This window comes from Ranitomeya imitator, chromosome 1, assembly GCF_032444005.1.
Source record: "Ranitomeya imitator isolate aRanImi1 chromosome 1, aRanImi1.pri, whole genome shotgun sequence".
NCBI lineage: Eukaryota > Metazoa > Chordata > Amphibia > Anura > Dendrobatidae > Ranitomeya > Ranitomeya imitator.
In genome coordinates this window covers 32,210,361-32,230,442 of record NC_091282.1, presented here as the reverse complement: position 1 = coordinate 32,230,442, position 20,082 = coordinate 32,210,361, and the positions used below count along the sequence as shown (strand labels likewise).

The 20,082-nt window shown below is 48.0% G+C and overlaps 1 protein-coding gene across 5 annotated transcripts in view; it reads left to right on the top strand.

Moving 5' to 3' along the window:
- The window catches only part of NIPBL (NIPBL cohesin loading factor), a 160,944-nt gene that overhangs the window by 136,965 nt on the left and 3,897 nt on the right, over nt 1–20,082 (top strand). For 3 of the 5 annotated variants that reach the window (XM_069745943.1, XM_069745945.1, XM_069745946.1), the window contains exons 25-45: nt 2,796–2,885; nt 2,982–3,193; nt 3,280–3,382; nt 3,475–3,573; nt 3,708–3,854; nt 4,045–4,179; nt 5,168–5,266; nt 5,362–5,415; nt 5,502–5,610; nt 5,715–5,851; nt 5,958–6,098; nt 6,271–6,364; nt 7,085–7,245; nt 7,338–7,428; nt 15,375–15,548; nt 15,806–15,996; nt 16,139–16,246; nt 16,337–16,537; nt 17,463–17,609; nt 18,080–18,360; nt 18,455–18,629. In XM_069745943.1, the coding sequence (XP_069602044.1) occupies nt 2,796–2,885; nt 2,982–3,193; nt 3,280–3,382; nt 3,475–3,573; nt 3,708–3,854; nt 4,045–4,179; nt 5,168–5,266; nt 5,362–5,415; nt 5,502–5,610; nt 5,715–5,851; nt 5,958–6,098; nt 6,271–6,364; nt 7,085–7,245; nt 7,338–7,428; nt 15,375–15,548; nt 15,806–15,996; nt 16,139–16,246; nt 16,337–16,537; nt 17,463–17,609; nt 18,080–18,360; nt 18,455–18,629 (2,949 nt within the window). The remainder of the gene's footprint in view (nt 1–2,795; nt 2,886–2,981; nt 3,194–3,279; nt 3,383–3,474; nt 3,574–3,707; nt 3,855–4,044; nt 4,180–5,167; nt 5,267–5,361; nt 5,416–5,501; nt 5,611–5,714; nt 5,852–5,957; nt 6,099–6,270; nt 6,365–7,084; nt 7,246–7,337; nt 7,429–15,374; nt 15,549–15,805; nt 15,997–16,138; nt 16,247–16,336; nt 16,538–17,462; nt 17,610–18,079; nt 18,361–18,454; nt 18,630–20,082) is intronic. The other 2 variants (XM_069745944.1, XM_069745947.1) reach the window with 1 other exon arrangement.

Genomic DNA, 20,082 nt, shown 5'->3' with positions numbered 1-20,082 from the left:
CAGTGTGTGCCTGTGACCCAGCGGTGCTGATTTGGGTGCAGTGTGTGCCTGTGACCCAGCGGTGCCGATATGGGTGCAGTGTGTGCCTGTGACCCAGCGGTGCCGATATGGGTGCAGTGTGTGCCTGTGACCCAGCGGTGCTGATATGGGTGCAGTGTGTGCCGGTGACCCAGGACTGCTGATTTGGATGCAGTGTGTGCCGGTGATCCAGCGGTGCTGATTTGGGTGCAGTGTGTGCCGGTGACCCAGCGGAGCTGATTTGGGTGCAGTGTGTGCCGGTGACCCAGGACTGCTGATTTGGATGCAGTGTGTGCCTGTGACCTAGTGCTGCTGATATGGGTGCAGTGTATGCCTGTGACCCAGCGGTGCTGATATGGGTGCAATGTGTGCCGGTGACCCAGGACTGCTGATTTGGATGCAGTGTGTGCCGGTGATCCAGCGGTGCTGATTTGGGTGTAGTGTGTGCGGGTGATCCAGCGGTGCTGATTTGGGTGCAGTGTATGCCTGTGACCTAGCGCTGCTGATATGGGTGCAGTGTGTGCCGGTGATCCAGCGGTGCTGATTTGGGTGCAGTGTGTGCCGGTGATCCAGCGGTGCTGATTTGGGTGCAGTGTGTGCCGGTGACCCAGGACTGCTGATTTGGGTGCAGTGTGTGCCTGTGACCCAGCGGAGCTGATTTGGGTGCAGTGTGTGCCGGTGACCCAGCGGAGCTGATTTGGATGCAGTGTGTGCCGGTGACCCAGGACTGCTGATTTGGGTGCAGTGTGTGCCGGTGATCCAGCGGTGCTGATTTGGGTGCAGTGTGTGCCGGTGACCCAGCGGAGCTGATTTGGGTGCAGTGTGTGCCGGTGATCCAGCGGTGCTGATTTGGGTGCAGTGTGTGCCGGTGACCCAGCGGAGCTGATTTGGGTGCAGTGTGTGCCGGTGACCCAGGACTGCTGATTTGGATGCAGTGTGTGCCTGTGACCTAGTGCTGCTGATATGGGTGCAGTGTATGCCTGTGACCCAGCGGTGCTGATATGGGTGCAATGTGTGCCGGTGACCCAGGACTGCTGATTTGGATGCAGTGTGTGCCGGTGATCCAGCGGTGCTGATTTGGGTGTAGTGTGTGCGGGTGATCCAGCGGTGCTGATTTGGGTGCAGTGTATGCCTGTGACCTAGCGCTGCTGATATGGGTGCAGTGTGTGCCGGTGATCCAGCGGTGCTGATTTGGGTGCAGTGTGTGCCGGTGATCCAGCGGTGCTGATTTGGGTGCAGTGTGTGCCGGTGACCCAGGACTGCTGATTTGGGTGCAGTGTGTGCCTGTGACCCAGCGGAGCTGATTTGGGTGCAGTGTGTGCCGGTGACCCAGCGGTGCTGATATGGGTGCAGTGTGTGCCGGTGACCCAGCGGAGCTGATTTGGGTGCAGTGTGTGCCGGTGACCCAGGACTGCTGATTTGGGTGCAGTGTGTGCCTGTGACCCAGCGGAGCTGATTTGGGTGCAGTGTGTCCCTGTGACCCAGCGGTGCTGATATGGGTGCAGTGTGTGCCGGTGACCTAGGACTGCTGATTTGGGTGCAGTGTGTGCCGGTGATCCAGCGGTGCTGATTTGGGTGCAGTGTGTGCCGGTGATCCAGCGGTGCTGATTTGGGTGCAGTGTGTGCCTGTGACCCAGCTGTGCTGATTTGGGTGCAGTGTGACCCAGCGGTGCTGATATGGATGCAGTGTGACTCAGCGGTGCTGATATGAGTGCAGTGTGTGCCTGTGACCCAGCGGTGCTGATTTGGGTGCAGTGTGTGCCTGTGACCCAGCTGTGCTGATTTGGGTGCAGTGTGACCCAGCGGTGCTGATATGAGTGCAGTGTGTGCCTGTGACCCAGCGGTGCTGATTTGGGTGCAGTGTGTGCCTGTGACCCAGCGGTGCTGATATGGGTGCAGTGTGACCCAGCGGTGCTGATATGGGTGCAGTGTGACCCAGCGGTGCTGATATGGGTGCAGTGTGACCCAGCGGTGCTGATATGGGTGCAGTGTGACCCAGCCGTGCTGATATGGGTGCAGTGTGACCCAGCCGTGCTGATATGGGTGCAGTGTGACCCAGCCGTGCTGATATGGGTGCAGTGTGACCCAGCGGTGCTGATATGGGTGCAGTGTGACCCAGCGGTGCTGATTTGGGTGCAGTGTGTGCCTGTGACCCAGCGGTGCTGATATGGGTGCAGTGTGACCCAGCGGTGCTGATATGGGTGCAGTGTGACCCAGCGGTGCTGATATGGGTGCAGTGTGACCCAGCGGCCTGCTGGCTGTAACTTGCCCCGGTGCAGCACTGGTACTGATCATCTCTTGTGAGAGTTTCTGTTTTGTGAGAATGAAGTGTTGGCCGCGCTCTCATGCGCTCCACAGCTCCATTAATTGTTAGATTGGTGGAGGAAGCTGAACACTGTTCTTTGGGCCGGAGCGAGTCCCCCGCTGTAGGACCCCCACTGATCAGAGTGTAATCGCCCATCTGTGCAGGGGCACTAACTCTAAATGTTGTTTAGGAAAGCACCAGAGGCTTTAAAATATCGCCCTCTAGTGGTGAAATGTGTATTTGTAGCTACTCTGAAATTAAAGGGAACCTGTCACCTGAATTTGGCGGGACCGGTTTTCGGTCATATGGGCGGAGTTTTCGGGTGTTTGATTCACCCTTTCCTTACCCGCTGGCTGCATGCTGGCCGCAATATTCGATTGAAGTTCATTCTATGTCCTCCTTCAGGTGACAGGTTCCCTTTAAATGCAATCTCACGGCTATGATTTATATAATGAATGTGTTATTCTTACAGGCCCCAAAAGGTGAAGATGAGATTCAGCAGCTCCAGAAGGCCCTACTAGATTACCTCGAGGAGAACACGGAGACGGACCCTTCTCTAGTGGTAAGTTCACCTTCACGGTCCGTTCTGTAACTTGTGCAGATGAAGCTGGGATATACAGGAGCCGTAATAAACCCCCTGCTGTCTCCTCTGCCTCAGTTTTCTCGAAAGTTTTATATAGCTCAATGGTTCCGTGACACTACAATGGAGACTGAAAAAGCCATGAAATCCCAAAAGGACGAGGACTCTGATGGCGTGCACCACGCGAAAGAGGTGGAGTCCACGGGTGACATCATGCGGCGTGCAGAAAAGCGCAAAAAGTTTCTCCGCAGCATCATTAAAACGGCTCCATCGCAGTTTAGCACTTTGAAGTAAGCCGCAAAAAGAAACACAGCTCTTTGTCAGGTTTTTATTTTTGGGGGTCGGCCATAACCATTTTGCAATCTTCTCCCCGCAGGTCCAGTTCTGACATAGTTGACTACGACGATGCTTGTCTGATTGTGCGATACTTGGCCTCTATGAGGCCGTTTGCCCAGAGTTTTGATATTTATTTGACCCAGGTAAACATGAAGTAATGGCAAAACTATGGCTGCACTCTCTCCATTGTCTCTTTGCTCATCGATGGATTATTTATTTATTTTTTTTCTTCCAGATTCTGCGGGTACTAGGGGAGAATGCAATTGCTGTCCGAACGAAAGCCATGAAGTGTTTGTCTGAAGTTGTAGCTGTAGATCCAAGCATCCTTGCAAGGGTAAGATTTTGAGTCTTTATGCAGATTTATTTTTTCCAATTTTCTTTTTGCATTATTTATCTTTTTTTTATATTTCTTTTTTGAATTACATCATTGGTAATTTTATTTTTTTTCCCCCCTTCCTCCTCTTCCAGCTGGATATGCAGCGAGGAGTTCACGGGAGGCTGATGGACAATTCCACCAGCGTGCGAGAAGCAGCCGTGGAGTTACTGGGACGTTTTGTGCTCTGCAGACCTCAACTCGCTGAGCAGTATTATGAAATGCTGGTAGAGAGGATACTGGTAAGTCTATCCCAAGTACATGGAAAATCCTCACTCTTCACCTGCTTGTCTAGAACTGTCCTAAAATAGTTAAAATAAAAAACCTCTTAGACAACAAATATATATCTAATTACAAGGCAAAGATCTGCTATGTCATCTTCCACATCCACAATATTCTCACTAATAAAATCCATGTCATTTTTCCATGCAGGACACTGGTATAAGTGTAAGGAAGCGGGTGATAAAGATCTTACGAGACATCTGCTTGGAGCAACCAACCTTTCCAAAAATCACGGAGATGTGCGTCAAGATGATCCGCAGAGTGAACGATGAGGAAGGCATTAAGGTAACACAGACGCCCAACTCTCATTACTCGCCGCCACATTTCTGAGCTTCTAAATGAAAGTTAGTTTGATCTTGACCATTCAGGATTTTTTATGGAAATGCTTCACGGGCTCCAGTTTTTTTTTTTTTTTTTTAACAATGTTAAGTGATTTTCTCATGATTATAAATATGTGAAATTGCAAAGTGCTTGTGAAAACAAACCTTTCAGCTTCTGCTTGTCTGGTCTGTGTTTGCTGCTCACGGAAAGTGGCCAGTTTCCTAGAAAAGAGCGTTCTAGAGGCTGTCCACTACCTTTACATTGAATGCAAGAGGCTGTCCACTACTTTTACATTGAAGGCCTGTCCTTAGGATAGGTCATCCATGTATAATCGGCCGGGGTCTGACACCCCCGTGGATCAGCTGTTAGCGAGGTCAGCGGCTGCCGGCCAGAAGTACCTACTTGCGTAGTAGGCCATCTACTTGTGGCTGCTGCAGGGTACGACACATCCGCCTCCTATTGATTTGAAAAGGAGACTGATAAGCAGTACCAAGCTCCGGCCACTACAAGTAGACACAAGTTAGTACTTCCGGCGGCTGTTGATGCTGATAACAGCTGAACGGCAGGGTGCCGGGTGTCGGACCCCCTGCCTATCAGACATGGATGACCTTATCCTAACGATAGGCCATCAATGTAAAAGTAGTGGACAACCTCTTTCAGTGCTTACAAGCTTTTTGCTATACAGCTGAATACCCCAACCATTCAGAAAGTTATACGATATCCTAGCAGCTTGCTATCACTTTATAACATAGGAAATATCGCTTTTAAAATATTTTTCTTAGAAATAAGGGGCAATATATGTTGTGGCTGCGTGTCCCAAAGCGACTCTGTAGTATTGCAAGAGCAAAGTTTTGAAAGTAGGAAAACAAAGTAATTTACTGGTAGAATAAATCGGCCAGCGGCATCTCTGTCTACACAAGGTCCAAATGATTGCCTTACTTTTCTTTACTAGAAACTGGTGAATGAGACATTCCAGAAACTCTGGTTCACACCAACCCCCCAAAATGATAAAGCTGCCATGACCCGAAAAATTCTGAATATAACAGACGTGGTAAGCGCTTCTGATAAGCCGAGTAAGGACATTACATCACTAGAAGGAAATGTCGCCTTGATTAACCTGGTCTATGTTTGGGTTTTTTCCTTTAGGTCGCTGCTTGCCGAGACACAGGATACGACTGGTTTGAACAACTACTACAAAATGTGAGCATAAGAAACCGTTCAGATCTTCAAAAGAAATTTACTTGTTAAAGATGAAAAATTTTGACGTAATTTTTTGTTACTCCCAGCTGTTAAAAGCTGAAGAAGATACCTCGTACAAACCTGTGAAGAAAGCCTGCACGCAGTTGGTGGACAACCTGGTGGAGCATATCCTCAAGTATGAGGAGTCCATGGCAGGTATATAGACAGTCAAGGAGCTTTTTTGCTATTTTATTTTTTCTTATTTAGTAGTTTTTTTTTTGTTTTTTTTTTGTGATTTATTCTTTTTCTTTTTTTTTAAGATTCGGACAATAAAGGAGTGAACTCTGGGCGCCTGGTGGCTTGCATCACCACTCTGTTCCTATTTAGTAAAATCAGGCCTCAGTTGATGGTAAAACATGCCATGACCATGCAGCCGTACCTCACTACAAAATGTAGCGTAAGTAAAAAAAAAAAAAAAGAAAAAACAAACTTTCATTTTAAGCAATTATACAAGCATTCATTAGGATCTGGTGATTAAAACCTAGTCTTCATTCTATTTTCAGACTCAGAATGATTTCATGGTAATATGCAACGTAGCTAAAATCCTGGAGCTGGTTGTGCCTCTGATGGAGCATCCGAGCGAAACCTTCCTCGCTACCATAGAGGAGGATCTCATGAAGCTAATCATCAAATACGGCATGACTGTACGTTTCTGGAAATCACGTGCTGAGATTTTGGGTGTTAATATGTCATATTTGCTTTGGCTAATGCACAAACTGACAGCCTTTGTCAAAATAAAGCAATCAGATGTAATTCTTATGGCAATCAATGGGTTGTAAAAGGCTTGGGTATTTCACTTTTTTTTTTTTGTTCTAGGTGGTGCAGCATTGTGTGAGCTGTCTCGGATCTGTCGTGAACAAAGTGACACAGAATTATAAGTTTGTTTGGGCCTGTTTTAATAGATATTATGGTAAGTTTAGACACTTTTTTTTTCTAGCTGGAAGCTGGTTTTCTATGATGCGTTAAAAAATAAATAAAAATAAATCAGTAATTCACCAATTCTGCAAACTTTGGGCATAAACTAATGCGTGATCATACAGTACACACTGCTCCAAAAATAAAGGGAACACTAAGATCCCACATCCTCCTACTCCTCCTTGCACAAAGGCTGAGGTAGCAGTCCTGCTGCTGAGTTGTTGCCCTACTATGGCCCCCTCCACGTCTCCTGGTGTACAGGCCTGTCTGCTGATAGAGCCTCCAGCCTCTGGACACTACACTGACAGACACAGCAAGCCACCTTGCCACAGCTCGCATTGATGTGCCATCCTGGATGAGCTGCACTACTTGAGCCACTTGTGTGGTTTGTAGTGTCCGTCTCATGCTACCACGAGTGTGAAAGCACAACAACATTCAAAAGTCACCAAAACATCAGCCAGAAAGCATTGGTACTGAGATGTGGTCTCTCCTTTATTGAGGGTGTCTTGATAATTGGCAATAATTTCCATCTGTTGTCTATTCCATTTGCACAACAGCATGTGAAACTGATTGTCAGTGTTGCTTCCTAAGTGGACAGTTGGATTTCACAGAAGTTTGATTTACTTGCAGTTATATTCTGTTGTTTAAGTGTTCCCTTTATTTTTGTGATTAGTGTATTTAACCATTATTTTTTTTTTTTTTTTTATTGTTTTAGGCGCACTTATAAAGTTAAAAACCGAGCATCAAGACGACCCGAACAGTACAGTCCTGACCACGAACAAACCGGCTCTCCTGCGCTCGCTCTTTACTGTGGGGGCTCTCTGTCGACATTTTGATTTTGATCAAGAAGATTTCAAGGGGAACAGTAAAGTAAATGTCAGAAATCTTGTTTTTTACTTTATCAAAATTGAGTGTGGGGTGGGGGGAGTGACCCTGGCTTTAATGCTGCTTTTATATTTACATCACAGGTGAACATTAAGGACAAAGTCTTGGAGCTGCTTTTGTACTTTACGAAACATTCAGATGAGGAAGTGCAGACAAAAGCAATAATTGGTCTTGGTGAGGAAGTATTTTTTTTTTTTTTTTTACTTTTGCTGATTTCTTTTTTTTTTTTTTTAATTATTATTTCTTAACAAAATTTCCTTTTTCAGATTGCAATTTTTTAAGCATTATATCATTTGTTTACCCTCTAATTTTCCCGCGCATTATGTCAAATATTAAATATGATGTCTTATAGTGCAGAGAGCAAAAAACAATACTTACTAGGACTGGTGTTTCATACGATGTTGGGGTAAATTGCATGAAATTAATGAAAAGCTTCGCACAGCTATAGATATACAATAAGATTGGAACCATAGTCGATCTTTAGAAATAAGTCTGTTGGAACGATTCTACCTGTGCCCTTCTAACCGGAAACTCACAAATGGTTTTATCTCTACTTTTGAAAAATGGCAAGAAAATTTGAGCTATATTTTATCATGCGACATACACCAAAATACAAGAGCGTATCAATGTGTAAATCCCCACACACACACACACACACAAAAAAATGTAGCTACCTCCTTTACCTTTAGCTACAACCCCCAAACATAAAGATAAATATCCAAGGAATAAAAAAAATCAGAATATGAACCATAAGTAGCTAGGGCTGAGAAAAAGCGGAAAAAAAATAGTCTCTGGAGCTACCCTGTTTCCCCGAAAGTAGGACCCCCCCGAAAGTAAGACAGGGTGGGGGTTTCGGGGGGGTCCTCCAATGTAAGGCCTCCCCCGAATGTAAGGCAGGGTTGGGGGGGCCGCTGTGAAATGTAAGGCCCTTACCTCTGGGCCGCCGCTGTCCCCCATTGGGTCCCCAGGCTCCAGAGGTGTCCTCAGGTGCAGCTGGGCGGGTCCAGTGCTCATGGGGTTAACTCGCCGTGTTATCCCCGCAATCCGCCCAGCTCAACAGCTCATTGGCCGCCCCTGCTCCCCACGTCACCGCCGGCCCCCGGCTCGAGCGCTGATTGGCCAATCAGCTCGAGTGCTGATTGGCCCAGCAGCTCGAGCTGTAATTGGCCGCCCCAGCCCCACGTCACCGCTGTTTCCCTGCTGATTGGCACAGCGTTCCCTGCAGCACAGGCCTTCCGCACCCACAGCCGCACCGCAGAGGAAAACGTCCAGCATTTAAAAACCAAGTAGGGAAACATGTACTGTATAGGGTATGGGGCTGTGTGCAGTGGGATACGGCACTGTTATGGGGTATGGGGCTGTGTGCAGTGGGATACGGCACTGTTATGGTATGCAGGCAGAGGGTATACGGCAATTACCGTACAGTACCGTACCGTAGTGTGTACGGTAGTAACAAGATATTCTTGATACGCTACATTTGTTTTATTCTACTGTTTGGTGATGACCGACTCTTCAGCATGTTAATAAATGTTGATTTATTGGTTAAAAAGAAATTGTCATTTTTTTTTCGGCTAATGTAAGACCTCCCCCGAAAGTAAGACAGGGTGGGACTTTTTGGGGTAAAATTAATGTAAGACAGGGTCTTACTTTCGGGGAAACACGGTAGGTATTGTAATTCTTGTTTAATTTGCGTTCTGCTTGATAGGTTTGTATTCACGTCTAAGTATATACAACCTGTGCAGGCAGAATACATAGTTGGTGTCATCTAGCTGCAAATCTCCCGCAGCTTCAGGCTATGTGCACACGTTGGGATTTCTTGCAGAAATTTCCTGCAGAAATTTCCTGAACTAAACCGGACATTTTTTGCAAGAAATCCGCATGCGTTACTCTGTCACCTCATTGGGGGACACAGGACCATGGGTGTTATGCTGCTGTTCACTAGGAGGCGACACTATGCATAATCTGAAAAAGATTAACCGTGGCTCCTCCTCTGCACTATACACCCCTGGACGGCGTTAGCCTTCTCCTGTTTTTGCTTAGTGTCGCATAGGAGGCACACCTAAAATTTTGTTTTTTTTTCCACGAAGGGATTACAGATGAAGAAATGTGGGTCTCCTGCGAGACTCCGGGCATGGCTTCTTCCTCCGCCCCCTATTATAGGGTGCCCGGTTAAAGTTGAGATGGCTATTCCCTATGTCGCGCCTTCCCCAGTCCCTCGGGTGCTGGTTTGAAGTCGAGACCCCTCTCCTTCCCCAATTCCTTTAGATTTCTGGGTTGAGGTCGAGGCGAGGATAAAGCCCCCTGAAGGTGACAGCAGCACCCTCCCTAATCCCCCTCTGGGGGCATTAGGTTGAGACGCCTCAGGTAGGGCTTGTACAGGCAGCACTCTGCAGCTCCTGCCTGTCAGGGCCGGGGGAGTGCAGGCAGGCATGGCACAATGAAGACACACGGCTCAATGCGCCCTGTCTCTGCGGCAGCAGGGAAGGGGGGACCCTTCAGTCCCCCCCACCACCACTTATAACCCCACCGCTATCCTGCTTTTTCAAATCCGGGAGCGTCCGGTTCAGATCCGATCCGCTCCCGGACTTCCGCGCCAGCCTGGAGTCCTCTTGGGCATCAGGCATCTACTTTAGGCCGCGGCTTTTTCCTCACTCTCTGCCTCCTTCTTTCCTCGGCTGCCATTTCTGCTGCAGCAAGGATTAACCCTGCATCTCCCGGTCAGCAGGACCAGGCCAGCAGTCTCCGGGGGGCACAGGACTGTGGATCTTCGGCGCTGGACCTAGGGGCAAACTGGTGGGGTAAGATCACAGCTAGGGTTCTTACTCGGCTGTGATTCCATATTCCTATAAGACCCCCTATAGGTTCCTCTGCGTAGCCACCCCTCTCGCGCACTATGCCGGGCTCAAGGTCCAAGAAAACCAGGCAGGACTGCTTTTATGTATTCTGCACAGCCTGCAGGATCATTCTCCCCAGTGGCAGCACGTACCCGCACTGCCGGGACTGTATCCACACTGCTTTGTCAGAGCCCCAAGAAGCCCCTGCCAATGCTTCGGTTTCTGCCACGCAGGAATGGGTCAATCAGATGTCGCAATCTATGACGCAGTCTATAGATAACCTAACCTCCACATTGCTTCAGGCTCTGCAGGGTCATGCCTCGGCTATGACCGCTACCCAGCAAAGGGAGAGCTCGACTCGGACATAACGTCCCGGGCACATTCATGTCTAGGTCAGGACGTAAGCGGACCCACAGGTCACGTTCATCTGCGTCATCCCATAGCACACGGTCATTCCCCTCTAGGGAGAGACACCGTAGTACCAGGTCACCTAGACCGTCCCCTACCAGGGATAGACAATGCAGATCTCCGCAGCGATCCCCGACCAGAGAAGACCTCCGCCCCAGTTCACCCACCAGGGGACGCCTCAGCGATGCACAGGATTCGGAAGGTCTGTTACTCTGACTCAGACAAGGAAACGGAGGGGTCCCTGATCCCAATTCCCCCTAGCAATACAGCGCTAGTTGAGGACGTAATCTCTTCCATCCATCGGGTGCTGGACATTTCTGATCTGCCCCCGGAGGCCCCAGAACACAAGATTTCCTTTGAAGGAGTTCTGAAAGAAGTGGACCCCCCAGTCTCTAGACTAGCAGCACAAACCCTCTTTTCACTGCCAGATAGCTCAACCCTCCGGAACGCAGCAGACCGGCAGGTAGAACGCATGGCTCGTTCAATTTTCGAGGCTGCAGGGGCATCCCTGGCTCCCGCGTTCGCTTCAGTTTGGGCTGCCAAGGCCATCCTGGCTTGGACCAAAAATTTACAAGCTGGCCTGCAAGCATCCGCTCCTGAGCTGTCGGACCAAGCGGTTCAAATAGCAGTTGTAGCAGATTGCATGCTTCATGCAGCTCTGCTTCATGCAGCTCTGCTTCATGCAGCTCTGGATTCAGCAAGGGGTGTAGCGGGCATAGCATCAAACGCCATCACGATTCGGCGTATCCTCTGGCTGCGGGAATGGAAAGCTGACGCAGCCTCAAAGAAGTCCCTCGCGCACCTCACGTATCTCAGTGGGCGACTTTTCGGTGAAAAGTTGGACACAATGATATCCAACGTCACCGGGGGTAAGAGTACTTCTTTCCCTCAACTGAAACCTAAACGCACTTACAAGAGGCGTAACCAAACCCGATTCTGATCCTTTCGGAATTCTTCGGGCTGGTCCGTCTCGCGTCCAGCACAAAATCGTAACCGTTCCCCACGCAGGGACAACTCACGGTCGACGCAAAGGTCGGACAGGACCTGGCAGTCAAAAGCAGCCCAGTCTAAGCCCAGAGGAGGAAAATCTCAGACTTTCTCCTTATCATGACTTGCGGACTCCGGAAGACACCACACCCGTAGGCGGCCGACTTTTGCTCTTTCATCAAGTCTGGCTGCCTATTACAGAAGACAGGTGGGTCAGGGAACTAATGTCTTCCGGATAAAAGATAGAGTTCACTTCCAACCCACCGAACCAATTCTTCCTCTCTGTTTCCCCAAAACCGCCAGCCAAGGCTCAGGGCTTTCCACCAAGCGGTTTCCTCGCTTCTTCAAGCAGGAGTCATAGTACCGGTTCCCACGGCCGGGCGCTTCCGAGGGTTCTACTCCAATCTATTCGTAGTCCCCAAGAAAGGAGGCAGCGTACAGCCCATACTGGACCTAAAACAACTCAACAAATATGTACGGGTTTGTCACTTCCGCATGGAGTCCCTTCGGTCCATCATTGCGTCCATGGAGAAGGGAGAATATCTCGCCTCCATAGACATTTACAAGACGCATTCCTGCATATACCGATTGCACCCGCCCATCAGAGATTTCTCAGGTTCGCAATCGACCAGGACCACTACCAGTTCGTGGCTCTCCCATTCGGACTCGCCACGGCTCCCAGAGTGTTTACCAAAGTCATGGCAGCCATCGTGGACGTCCTGCACTCCAGAGGCACAGTAGTCGTTCCATACTTGGACGATCTACTCATCAAGGCTCCCACCTTCAAGGACTGCGAGCTCAGCGTCTCAATCACAATCGACACTGAGTCGCCTGGGCTGGTTAGTCAACCTACAAAAGTCATCGCCAACCCGGAGTCAGTCTCTGACCTTCCTGGGAATGCTATTCGACACTTCCAGGGGTCTGATGCTCTTTCCCAAGGACAAGGCACTGGCTCTCCACCTAGGAGTTCGCACCCTCCTCTGCAACCCCTTCCCCCCCCCCATCTCTCTGGTTTGCCATGAGAGTCCTCGGCAGGATGGCGGCAGCAGTAGAAGCGGTCCCATTTGCCCAGTTTCACCTCGGGCCTCTCCAACTAGCCATCCTCAAGTCCTGGGACAGGAATCCTTTTTCTCTCGACAGGGAGTTCCAGCTAACGTCGGCAACCAGGAGGTCCCTGCACTGGTGGCTCAAGCCAACCTCGCTAGCAACGGCGAAATCCTTTCTCACAGGTCAATGGAAGGTCCTGACTACCAGTGGAAGCGACCATGCCCATCAACATCCTGGAAATTCATGCCATCCTCCTGGCGTTGAGAGCCTTCCGTCACTTACTGGCAGCCTCTCACATCCGAGTACAGTCGGACAATGCCACGGCTGTGGCATATGTGAACCACCAAGGAGGGACCCGCAGTATCCAGGCGATGCGAGAAGTGACACACATCCTCCACGGGGCAGAAGACACAGGGTCAGTGCTCTCTCTGCGGTCCACATTCCGCGTGTAGACAACTGGGAAGCAGACTTCCTCAGCCGACAAGGAATGGACTCTGGAGAGTGGTCTCTCCATCACGAAATTTTTCACCAGATCTGCCATCGCTGGGGGAGTCCTGACGTGGACCTAATGGCATCCCACTTCAATGCCAAGGTCTCCAACTTCATGGCCAGAACACACGATCTGTGGTCGCTCGGAGCAGATGCCCTGGTTCAGGACTGGACCCAGTTCCAGCTTCTGTACATTTTTCCACCTCTCCCCCTGATATCCAGAGTGGTGAGGAAGATCAAGCAGGAGGGAGTTCCATCCATCCTAATCGCACCGGACTGGCCCAGACGTACCTGGTACGCCGACATCGTACAACTTACAGCAGACGCCCCCTGGCGTCTCCCCGACCGCCCCGATCTTCTATCACAAGGCCCGTCCTACCACCAGAACTCGGGGGCTTTCAATTTGACGGCATGGCCCTTGAGACCTGGGTTCTAACCCAGTCAGGGCTCTCGCCGGACGTCATTGGAACCATGATCAGGGCACGGAAGCCAACCTCTGCCAAGATGTATTACCGTACCTGGAAAGCTTTCTTTACCTGGTGGGAATCTCGTGGTCAGACCCCACTCCCTTATTCCCTCCCCAAAGTACTTGGTTTTCTCCAATCGGGTCTGGAGGCCAGGCTGTCCCTGGGCTCGATTAAGAGGCAGGTGTCAGCTCTCTCAGTGCTTTTTCAGAGACGCATTGCTAACAAGCCGCAAGTAAGGACTTTTCTTCAGGGGGTTTCCCGATTGGTTACCCCCTACAGAAGACCACTAGAATTGTGGGAACTCAACCTGGTCCTGACAGCATTGCAGGGACCACCTTTCGAACCCCTTAGGGAGGCCCACTCCGCCTTCTATCCCAGAAGGTGGTCTTTTGGTGGCAATTACCTCGCTACGCAGGGTGTCTGAACTGTCAGCACTCACCTGCAGATGGCCCTTCCTGGCTTTTCACCAGGACAAGGTAGTTCTCCGTATGGTCCCACCCTTCCTTCCGAAGGTTGTGTCCAACTTCCACCTCAATGAGGAAATTTCACTGCCATCCCTTTGTCCGGTTCATAGAGTGGAGAAGGCTCTGGATACGCTTGACCTCGTCAGGGCATTGCGTATATATTTGTCTAGGACTGCGTCCTTCCGGAGGTCTGATTCTCTTTTCCTTCTTCTGGAAGGCGACCGCCAGGGTCTGCTGGCTTCCAAAGCTACCCTTGCCCGGTGGATCAAATCCACCATACAAGAGGCCTACCGCCTTAAAAATTCTCCTCTTCCTGCCATATCATGGCACACCCTACACGGGCGGTAGGGACCTCCTGGGCCAATCGGCACAAGAAGTGTGTAAGGCGGCCACTTGGACTAGCCTACACACGTTTACGAAACACTACAGGGTTCATACCCAGTCCTCAACGGACGCAAGCCTGGGTAGATGGGTTCTACAGGCGCCTGTGCCCCAAGTTTAGGGGCCTGTCTGCACAATATTCGTCCATTGCTTCCCACCCAGGGACTGCTTTGGGACGTCCCATTGTCCTGTGTCCCCCAATGAGGCGACAGAGTAAAGGAGATTTTTGTGTACTCAACGTAAAATCTCTTTCTCTTAGCCTCTAATTGGGGGACACAGCTCCTACCCTGTTGCCCTTTACGGGCCGTTGTTACTGTTGAGTTCTCATGTTGTTCTTTGAGCTCGTACATAGTGGCCTTCTTATAGGCATGGTTATGTTATTCATGTTACGTTCCTCCTAATGCTTTTGCACAAAACAGGAGAAGGCTAACGCCGCCCAGGGGTGTATACTGCAGAGGAGGAGCCATGGTTAATCTTTTTCAGATTATGCATAGTGTCGCCTCCTAGTAGACAGCAGCATAACATCCATGGTCCTGTGTCCCCCAATTAGAGGCTAAGAGAAAGAGATTTTACTGTGAGTACACAAATCTCCTTTTTTCTTGCGTGTTTTTTTTTTTTGCGGATTTCTAGCGTTTTTTCCGGAGGTTCCCAATGCAATAATATAGTGGGAAATCCGCAAAAACTCTGCAAAATAAATGAACATGCTGCATTTTTTTTTTTTTACCGCCATGCATTTTTATCGCGGGAAAACATGCAACATTTGCACAAAAATTGCGGAATGCATTATAAATGATGGGATGCATATGTATGTGTTTTTTAAGCGTTTTTAAAGTAAAAAAAAGTGAGAAAAAAAAACGCTAAAAATCCTGAACGTGTGCACACAGCCTCACCCTATCTGAGAGTGTCCCACTAGCAGAACTGGAATTTTTTTAAATTTTATTTTGTGTTAAAAAAAAAAAAAAAAGCTGTATGAGATTCAACCTTCATTTTAATACATTTTATATGTTGTAATATTTCAACCTTCTCCTTTTTTTTTCTTTTAGGGTTTTCATTCATTCAACATCCAATTCTCATGTTCGAAGTGGAGGTTAAAAACTTGTATAACAATATTTTGTCTGACAAGAGCAGCTCGGTGAACCTAAAAATCCAAGTCCTGAAGAACCTGCAGACCTACCTACAAGAGGAAGACACGCGGATGCAGCAAGCCGACAGAGATTGTAAGTGATTGCCAGCGTCTTCAGGGATTTGGACTGCAGAGAACGCAAATCTGTGTCAGTCTCGAAACTTTTCGCCATGACTGTAGAAGTGAAACCTCTTGGCGTAGGTCAATCTCCTAGTCGTCCATGCACATTCATAGCAGGATCTCGGAGTCCACGGTCTGGTCCTGCCTTTGGTTTCTTATCTTTAGAAGCGATTTGCCCTCTTACTTTTGTATCTTATCATTATTGACCAAGCTTCTCATTCTGGCTCACAGGGAAAAAACTTTCAAAGCAGGAAGACCTGAAAGAAATGGGCGATATTTCCTCAGGGATGAGCAGCTCCATTATGCAGCTTTACCTCAAACAGGTTTTGGAGTCGTTCTTTCACAAGCAGTCGAGCGTCCGGCACTTTGCTCTCAACGTCATCGCACTGACGCTAAACCAGGGTCTCATCCATCCTGTGCAGGTGCGTCACAATCCGAAATCATTTTACCTTTTTCTCATTTTAATTAAAACAATACCACAACACATGTATGAGAATGAAAATATCAAATACCCGTCTAAATGGTTTTTTTTTATAATTTATCTTTTTTCTTTCCTGTTTTCAGTGTGTACCATATCTGATTGCAATGGGCACAGACCCCGAGCCCTCCATGCGGAACAAGTCGGATCAGCAACTGGTTGAGATAGACAAGAAATACACTGGATTCATCCATGTGAGTGCACCCTCTCTACACTTAGCTTTTTTTTTTATTATCTCAGCTACCACTCTTTAAAATTACTTTTATATATTTTGTTTTTCGTAGATGAAAGCGGTAGCTGGCATCAAGATGTCCTACCAGGTGCAGCAAGCCATTATTTCCGACGCCAAACGTGTCGTGCGCGGTTTCCGTCAAGAAGAGACCACCAGTGCTCTGTGCTCCCACCTATATTCTATGATCCGGGGGAACCGTCAGCACAGACGAGCATTCCTCATCTCATTGCTCAACCTGTTTGACGATGCTGCGGTATGACCATTGATCCAAACATTCAGTTTTTGATGGGAGTTTGACGGTCTTGTTCCTGAAGTTTAAGAATAGAGCTTTCAGTTCTATGTGTCCTACACCATGTAAACTACTGGTTTGCAGCCTCCTGCAAATCTACGCTTTCCTGCAAGCCTTGACTACCAGTTGTGGTCGGTCAGTCCCTAGGTTGCAGACCCCTGATAGTCACATCCTCTTATACTGAAGTATCCACCAAGTTTCAGCTCATTAACCCTTTAATGACCGCCGTTATGCCTTAAAATGGCTATTGGGAATAAGGGTGTAGCGCACCTTCCCTCTAGAGTCGAAGAATCTACCGGGGGTACCTGAGACCCTGAAGAACATGATCAGGAGGGCTAGACTTTCCGATCACATGATTGCCGATATTCAGTGAATTTTCAGAGTGCCCGGCAGCTGCTTAGAAGAACCCATAGCAGCTGTGTTTTGGCACAAGGTTACAGGAGGCTGGGATTTTATAAAGCTGGGAAATTTGCATCACCCGGCATTTCCTAACTATGATAGTGAGCAAGCCATAACCCTAACAGGCTAATTAGGATCTGAAATCTTGGTCAAAGTTATCTGAGCACACAAATCTCCAGGAATTAAAACTCCATAGATTATTGTGTTAGGTACGGAATGAAAGAAAAAAAATAAAAATATATATATATATATATATATATATATATATATATATATATATATATATATATATATATATATATATATATATACACACAAATAAATATATAGTGTGAGAGATTGCACAATGGCATGAAAAAATATCACCCGTCAGAGAGAAAATCGCACCCGACGCGCGTTTCGCACCTAACTTTGTCAAGGGGTCATTGTAGGTGATCAGAGGGACTGACATGTAGCTGCGAACCTAATTTTTTTCTCCCCCCTCTTATAGAAAACAGAAGTGAACATGCTGGTGTACATAGCGGACAATCTAGCCTGTTTTCCGTATCAGACTCAGGAGGAGCCACTGTTCATTATGCATCACATAGACATCACATTATCTGTCTCGGGTAGTAATCTGTTACAGTCGTTCAGAGAGGTAAGTGTCTTAAATGCTGCTTTGTAATATCCCATCTGTTTAACCTCTTGGCATCAGTGATGGGACTAAACCATTTAGGGGCGAACAGAGGAAATTGTACTTCTGCAATGGCTGCGTTCAGAGCGATAAATCCGCCGTGACTGGGGTTATCGCCATCATTACCACTACTGCATTTAAGTGATGGAGTCCCTTCTGAAATCCCATGGGAGCTCCCTTGACACAAAACAAAGTTTGCCAAGAGGATTTTAATAGCCCTAAGTTCTGCTGTCTGTGCATGTGGGAAAGCTGCTGGTGGACAGGTCTGGATGCCCACGCTCCTCTATTGGTGGCCATATTGAGAACAGTAAAGAAACCTGTAATTCTTGCGTATTAACAAATGCCACAAAATCATTACAGCCCCCCGAAGAGGCTAATACAGCCGATAGTTAGCAGACGCTATCATCATTAACAGTAGTTTATTCACCTTTCAGTCAATGACAAAAGGGGACAAGACCAAGAAAAAACCAGAATCGGAGGAAGACAACAGTGACAGCGAAAGCGAGGAGGAGGTGGTGAGGGCGAGACCTCGAAGAACAAGACGGCGAGCCGCCTCAGAGTCCGAATCCGATGAGGAGGATGACATAGATTACGTCCTAAACTGCCTACCGGTCGACGCCGCGCCCCTCATCGAGTTCGCCAACGCGTCACAAGGAATCCTCCTACTACTTATGCTGAAGCAGCATTTAAAGAACCTCTGTGGATTCTCTGATGGGTAAGAAACGGGAGGGGGACACTTGTCCATTTATATGATGATCTGTTCAAATTTAAAAACAAAATGTTAATTTTTTTAAATCCTCATTGTCTAGTAAAATACAGAAGTATTCACCATCGGAGTCTGCAAAGGTGTACGATAAGGCTATAAACAGGAAATCAGGAGTCCATTTTCATCCCAAGCAAACCTTGGAATTTCTCAAGAGGGATATGTCCAGCAAAAAGATTAACGATGACATCAAGAGGACGATCGCAAAACAATATTTGGATGTAAGTGTTCTGCATCTACTTTATGATACATTTTACAACCAGATAAGGCTCTGTTCACATTTATAATGGGATCCATCAACCAGAAGACATCACTGCTTGCAGCAATGTGAACACGGGGCAAGCTTATGACAGCTGAGCTCTGTATTCAAAGATGCCTGGCCGTCCTAGACTGGAGGCATAGTGCCTGTTTGTGACTGCTTCTCTGCTCTAAAGGACTCTGTGTTCTTGCACCATCAAATGTTGATTAACTTTCCCTTTAAAGAGGTTGTCCCAACTCCATCTGAAAAAGAAAGTTCAAACCAAAAATGCAAATGATAAATTGGCTCCAATACACGACTATCAACAAATGAATGCTTTGCCCGGTCACCGGACGTCTGGCCCGATCAGTTAGCAGGCACCTGATGTTGGTGTGTTTGCCTGACATTCTAATGTTTATGACCAGCTTTAGTGCCTGATCACTTCCTAAATCAAAAATGATTGCTCAAAGTCCCATCGGTGGGTGCGGTGCCTTGTCATCACCCTGTTGTTAAAGAACCCTTTTATCGTAGGCAGTGTCTCCTTTAAGTACATATATATATGGAATATATATAGTGTGTGTGTATCTATATCTATCTATCTATATATATATATATATATATATATATATATATATATATATATATATATATAATTGTCTAAGGGGTACTTCCGTCTGTCTGTCTGTCTTTCTGTCACGATTATTCGTTCGCTGATTGGTCTCGACAGCTGCCTGTCATGGCTGCCACGACCAATCAGCGACGGGCACAGTCCGATTAGTCTCTCCCCTACTCCCCTGCACTCTCACTGTCCGGCGCCCGCTCCGTAATCCCCTCCACTCACCGCTCACACAGGGTTAATGGCAGCGGTAACGGCCCGCGGTGTAACGCACTCCGTTACCGCTGCTATTAACCCTGTGTGTCCCCAAATATTTACTATTGATGCCTATGCAGCATCAATAGTGAAAAATGTCATGTTAAAAATAATAATAAAAAAAAAAAAAACCTGCTATACTCACCCTCCGCCTCCTTTCTCGCTCCTCTCCACACTCCCGGGATCGCTCCATTGCAAGCGGCAGCTTCCGCTCCCAGGGTTGGTGTGCGATAAGGACCTGCCGTGACGTCACGGTCATGTGACCGCGACGTCATCATAGGTCCTGCTCACACCAGTCCTGGGACGGGACCGCAAGCTGCCGCTTGCAACGGAGCGGTCCCGGGAGCGTGGCGAGGAGTGAGAAAGGCGGCGGATGGTGAGTATAGCAGGACTTCAACGGGCTATAGGTGAGTATATGTTTTTTTTATTTTTTTTTTTTTAAGTCTCTATACTACGTGGCTCTGTGCTGGGCAATATACTACGTGACTGGGCAATATACTACGTGGCTCTGCTATATACTATATGGCTGGGCAATATACTACGTGACTGGGCAATATACTACGTG